The sequence below is a fragment of the Danio rerio genome, chromosome 3, assembly GCF_052040795.2.
Source record: "Danio rerio strain M-AB ecotype USA chromosome 3, GRCz13ab, whole genome shotgun sequence".
Classification (NCBI taxonomy): domain Eukaryota; kingdom Metazoa; phylum Chordata; class Actinopteri; order Cypriniformes; family Danionidae; genus Danio; species Danio rerio.
The window spans coordinates 28994005-29000004 of NC_141023.1; the positions used below are offsets into that span (position 1 = coordinate 28994005).

At 35.4% G+C, this 6000-nt stretch overlaps 1 protein-coding gene across 1 annotated transcript in view; it reads left to right on the forward strand.

Moving 5' to 3' along the window:
* Positions 1 to 5449, forward strand: part of rac2 (Rac family small GTPase 2) — a 32367-nt gene extending 26918 nt beyond the window's left edge. The window contains exons 6-7 of the mRNA NM_001002061.2: positions 2006 to 2145; positions 5046 to 5449. Coding sequence (NP_001002061.1) covers positions 2006 to 2136 — 131 coding nt within the window. The 3' untranslated portion in view covers positions 2137 to 2145; positions 5046 to 5449. The remainder of the gene's footprint in view (positions 1 to 2005; positions 2146 to 5045) is intronic.
* The last annotated feature ends 551 nt before the right edge of the window (positions 5450 to 6000 follow it).

The following is a 6000-nucleotide window of genomic DNA, read 5'->3' on the forward strand; positions in this document are numbered from 1 at the left end:
CAGCGATGCTGCAGGGGAAAGAAACCCGGAAGTATCACCTGGAGTCAGACAGGAATGGTGCCTTCGATGGCATATTGTTGAGTACCTCGCTGTATATCTTATTAGCAAAAAAAAGACACAAATTTATCATTTTACCAATTTCCAAGTGAACCGAAGGTTCGTTCTGAATGGATGGTGAAAATAAAAAGGGATATCGGACCTAATTTTCAGCTAAGTTAAGAGAAATGGCACTAGTTAGCTAAAGTTTTTTTTTTCCAAACACATGTTTTAGATGACATTTATCAAGTTCAAGTTAATGAAATAATTAATTCTTTCACTATATTAGACTTTTCACGATACTGAATTTGGGTACTAAAATTTAAATAAAAACGTAAATTTCCCGCTAACATTTAAGCACTGTTGTGCGCGTCTTAAACGCAGATGATTTGCCGTAGATAGTATTCACCAGTGCTCAACAGAAATGACTGTGATTGGCCGTGAAGGTCATCAGTTCACTGGACTTAACAGATGTTTACCAAATGCAAACACAGACGAGTGATCTGCTGATGAATCAACTGATCTTCATGGCTTTAAAACGCTCCAGTGTCCCTGTATCTGTGTTTGCACTCTGTGAAGAGTTGGTGAACTGATGACCTTCACGAATCACAGTCATCTCTGTTGAGCACTGGTAAATAATATGACAAATCAGCTGTGTTTAAGTGCAGGGCTTCAATCTTAGCTGTAAAATGGCAATTTTTAACATTTCAGTACCAGAACACTATTACAGACAATACGAGAGTGTGCTACAAAGGACTGCATTCTTTTATCGCTCAACAGGTTGCATAGGTTCAGGGTCAGAGTAAACTGAAATAACGCTCTAGGCAAACGATGATCACGCCGGTCTCATCCCGGAAAGTAAAAACATTTGCCGGTTTGCAAAGTGAAGAGCGTGGGGAAAGTAAGGACCGAGTGTGGTGTCGCGGACAAACGAAAGTGAGGACCATTGGGGGTGGAAACACGCAAACATGGGCCACACTATTCTAGGTCGCCTAACTTTTCCAATGTTGCTTCTATGCATGCGCCAGCCCTACATAGGCTGAAGCAGGGAAGCCCCCATGGTGTTTACCTGGTGCTATGAATTGAAGCCTAGGAGGACACTTAATTGTTAAGTCCACAGCATTTTGTTGCAAAGTTTACAGTGCTGATCCTATACTTCTGGTTTTCTTCACACCGCAGCCTCACTTTTGTTTTTTAAAATGATGGCCACGTAAAATAAGTGTGATTCAGCATATGTTTTATGCAGTGGATGCCCTTCCAGCCTCAACCAAGTACAGGGAAACACCCATACACACTCATTCACACATACACACACTATGGCCAATTAAGTTTATTCAATTCAGCTATAGCCCATGTCTTTGGACTGTGGGGGAAACCAGAGCACACAGTGGAAAACATGCAAACTCCACACAGAAATGCCCACTGATCTAGCCTTGCTGTGAGGTGACAGTGCTAACCACTGAGCCATTGTGCTCAATGCATCTATTTTTATATGCATACTTTATCCATTTTATCTATTACTAATCCCACATTGTATATATTCAGCTGACAAGCTTCATTCTTAATCAGTTCCTACAACAATTCTTGTGAAATTGGCCTAAAGATGCAAGACAAATGCAAACAGTGTTTGTTGTCTGCTTCCTTTGTAACATATAATTACTACATAGTCTCTAAATCCGCAAAATTACAGAGCACTACATATCAGGCTACAGATTTAGATGCTAAACGCAATTTGTTCTCAGCGTGATTTGAAGGAGCATTTGGGAGAACACATGGGGCGGCCCTCCTACAAGCTCCGATATGACAGATTTATGCACACCTAATACTCCAAGACATCTGGTGTTAAGTATCCCACTCTGAACAGGCCAGATCTTCTTCGGCTTGCATACAAACTAGCCTCATAGTGACGGGAGGTGATGTGTAAGAGGATGCGCTATTAACCCCGACTTGTGTGATTGTGTGTGAACAGATGCAGTAAAATACCTGGAGTGTTCGGCCCTCACTCAGAGAGGGCTAAAAACAGTGTTTGATGAGGCGATTCGCGCTGTGCTCTGCCCACAGCCCACCAAGGTCAAGAAGAAGGGCTGCGTGATGCTCTAAAGATACACGGTACATGTTTGTGCATATGGGTTGTTGGAGTAATGTTGTATTTTCACTGTCACACATGAATATCATTAGTAATGTCATTAATCATTAGTAATGCAGTAAAAGATTGAACACTTGTGTCTTTTATGTACCCCTTGCTATATAAACTGCTGTGTTGATACATTTTTTAGTCAAATATCAAAGAATACACTTAAAAACTATTTGTTGCTTGTTTAAGCTACTTATTTGAAATGAGCTGAATTAACAAAATTCTTGAGTTTTTTGGGATAACGTAATTGTTTTATGCTCAATCCACTTATACTTGTAAAACAATTAAGTTAACTGAATCGATTTGTGTTGGGACAACTGGAGGGAATTCTGTGGAACCCAGCATTTTTTACAATGGTGTGTCTTCTTTAGCAATGCAGCCAATGCTACACATTAAGGGCCCTATAGTACACTGCGCAATAAGCCGCAAGACGTGTTTGGTGCTATTTGTTGCTATTTTCAGAATAGCACAGTAAGTTTTGTGACATGTTGTTTAAATAGTAAATCCATTTGCACCACTTTGTGGACTCATTGGTGTGCCAGTCTAAAAAGGAGGTGTGTTAAGGTGCATTGTTGGAGCGTTGCTATTTTAAGGAACTGAAAAGACTGCGCCATTGATCCACTAAAAGCTGGTCTAAAGACAGCAATACACAAATATCTTTACATATGAAAAGAATTAAAGGATTAAAATGTTACAAAAATAATTTTTTATAGAAATATAAAAACTAAATGTAAAAAATAAAATAAATTACATAAAATAAATAATTCTACATTATAAAAATATTAATATTAAAACAAATATACAATAAACAAAGATAAATATAAAAAACACTACCTTGATGCCTCATATCAAGTTTTTTTTTTTAGTTGATTCATGACAATTTGCATTTGTGTAATGTTATTATTATTAGCATTATTAATTTTTTAAGCATGTTTATATTTGTTTTAATAAAAACAAGTTTAGATTTGTCCACCTGTTGGAGACGTCTGCATCACCATATGGGCATAAGAATAGGACGTGCGTTTGGAATAACTCGACCACTTTGACCACACTTTGTTATTATTGTTCATTTATTGGTTTACTGGTGTTATGTCCTTTTAGATGTTAATATTTAACTAGGATTAGATGACATAACATACAATAGTTTAATGTGTGTGAAAAGCAGATGGAGAAAGAAATAAACTGAAAACCAAATATCACTGCAATTATTTATTGCCCATATATCCAATGAAACCAGTGAAAATATATTATACAGTGAAAGAAAATATTTACAATGATTAAATAATGAATTACCTGGGGGGAGAGGAAGTTGCTGAATATGCTTAAATCAAAGAAATAAATATAACAAAACTCAGTAACTGTTTCCACCAAACTAAACTAAATATGAAAATAAAAGCATGAAAAGAAACATCTTCAACGTACCAAACGTCTTAACTAAACATACAGAAAACAGCACATTCTCCTGAACCTAATAAACTAATACAACAGATTTAGAATTGAATTTAGAAATAGTTTTAAAACAAATATTTGCGCTTAACAAACGTAAATTGCGTACAACAGCGTTTTCTTATCCACGAAAGCAGTAAAGAGTAAAACTAAAGTAAAGAGAAAGTAAAAAGGTCGAATAAAGGAGGAGGCTTCTTTATCCTTGCTGGAAATGGTCTGTTTAACTGTTCTTGCTAGTGAACCGCTCAGTTTTTCCATTCAGTTTTTCCTATTATAAAGTCCGCCATGTAAATAGCTAAATGTGTGATGCAGCTGATTCTTAAAGGGATCAAAAGACGAGACTTAATGACTGGTTTAATGCACGTTATGCTCAAAGCACACACACACATAAAAAAAAAGAGAATAAGCACAACCCTGTTAGACCATGCGCCATTTTCTGTCCCTAAAACAACAAAAGTGGATTCAGACACGTCCTTAATGCTTTTGTGCTATGCGCTTTAGACACTACACCTAGATTGTTAAAATAGAGCCCATAGGCTTCTATCCAATGGCAAAATTGCAGCCTTAGTCCCTGGTTAGGCTTTTTGTACACTAAAACAGTACTTAAACTATCTCTACATACATATAAAATACATTATCAGTACAAGAAAGGAGAGAAAACTGCATGAAAATCAGTGTTCACAAACCAGGTTTAGTTTAAACATGTCAACATTTTGAGTATGTTGTTACATTTTATTATTGAAAACCTTCCGGTGTGACACTTTATACTAATTTCGGTTGTTCAGAAAACTTTATTTAAGGACCACATTCAAGATCATCTGACTGAAGTGTCTCATAACTTTTTACATATTTAACTTTTTTGGAACCATTATGTAATTAAGTTTTGTTGTCCTTTTGTGTGATTTATTGAATATATCCAACAAGTCTCGAAAAGAAAAAAATATTTAAATAAATATATGACAATAAGTGTCCAAACAATGAGGCTAATCACTTTCATGCTATATGTGCCATTTTGAGCAGATTTTATTAATTTATTATTATTATTATTATTTTGCTGTCACACCATAGGACATATTTAAAATACAGTTTTGTAAAAATGCAAAATCAACAACCAAAAAACAACAAAGGAGGTTAGTGACCTCTTATATTTACAAAAGTAATTGCTGCCTATTTGTCAACTACCCATGTGGTTAGATTGAAAAATGTCAGAGAGGAAGAAGTTCATGAAAAAATGTCAGACGTCATCTCAATTACAGCGAACGGCTTTTGTTCTGTTGCTGCTTTGCAATTGTTGCAACTTACAACCACGCTTTCAGGTGGAAGTTAAAGACAGTAATTTTGATTTGGGCCATTCTTAAAAAAAAAAAAAAGGATGTGTGGAGATGCAAAAGTAGAACATCTACTGACCTTTTGTTATTTCTGCCTCCAGATTCGTCACTGTAAAAAAGAAAAAGGTACCAGAGGAATCAACTGGTTTTCTCCTATAAACCAACACAACATGCAATTGCCTTACGAAAGCTTTTCCTCAATTTTTAGCTGAATATATCTTTTGAACATGCCACATTGATGCCGATACAGTGATAATGTTAGTAACAGAATATTTAATCATATTTTAACTGATGTGTTATGTTATATTGAGACTGGAGTGTGTTTGTCAGGTACGCAGTTGCATATTGTTTTCTAGCGACAACATAAACAGCTGAATTTTTTATTTTTTTGTTACACATAATTGAACCCACAGGAAGGTATTAGACATGAATCATATTCATGTTATACGTATGGAATTATTTTTGGCAGAAAATGGCAAAAATAAACTGTACAACTGTTTCCAGATGCTTGTGTTTTTTTTTTTTATCTTCATCCACCTGAACAATCTTTTTTTGCTACTCATAACACGTACAGTATATTGAGGCCAGACAGCTTCAAGTAAATGAATTTTGTAACGCTTTGTGACGAAGACCTTTGATTTATGTCCTCCAAGGTGGCACTTACAGTGTGTGTTGCTCAGAATACAATGCATATTGCTGTTTTGAATCTCTTTTTTATATATATCTGTAGCACTTTTATAATGTAGATTGTGTTATGATCTCTAGAGGTTAAGCAGTAACAGAAATGGGTTGGTTATTATGTGAGTGAGAAAATATGAATGGAATGAAACAATTGTATAAAGAATGCTTCGAACCACAGAGATATGGACAAAGTCAAAACAATTTATTGATTTGTTTAGAAATCACAAATAAATAAACACACATTTTCTTAAATAACTTTAACACAAATAAAAGTACATTAAAAAAGGGAGCGATTGGTCCATATTTTAAATTTCTATACAGAGAGGTCATGTTTTGATCTTCAATTGGTTTTAGGCAGTCATGTGGTGCGATTTG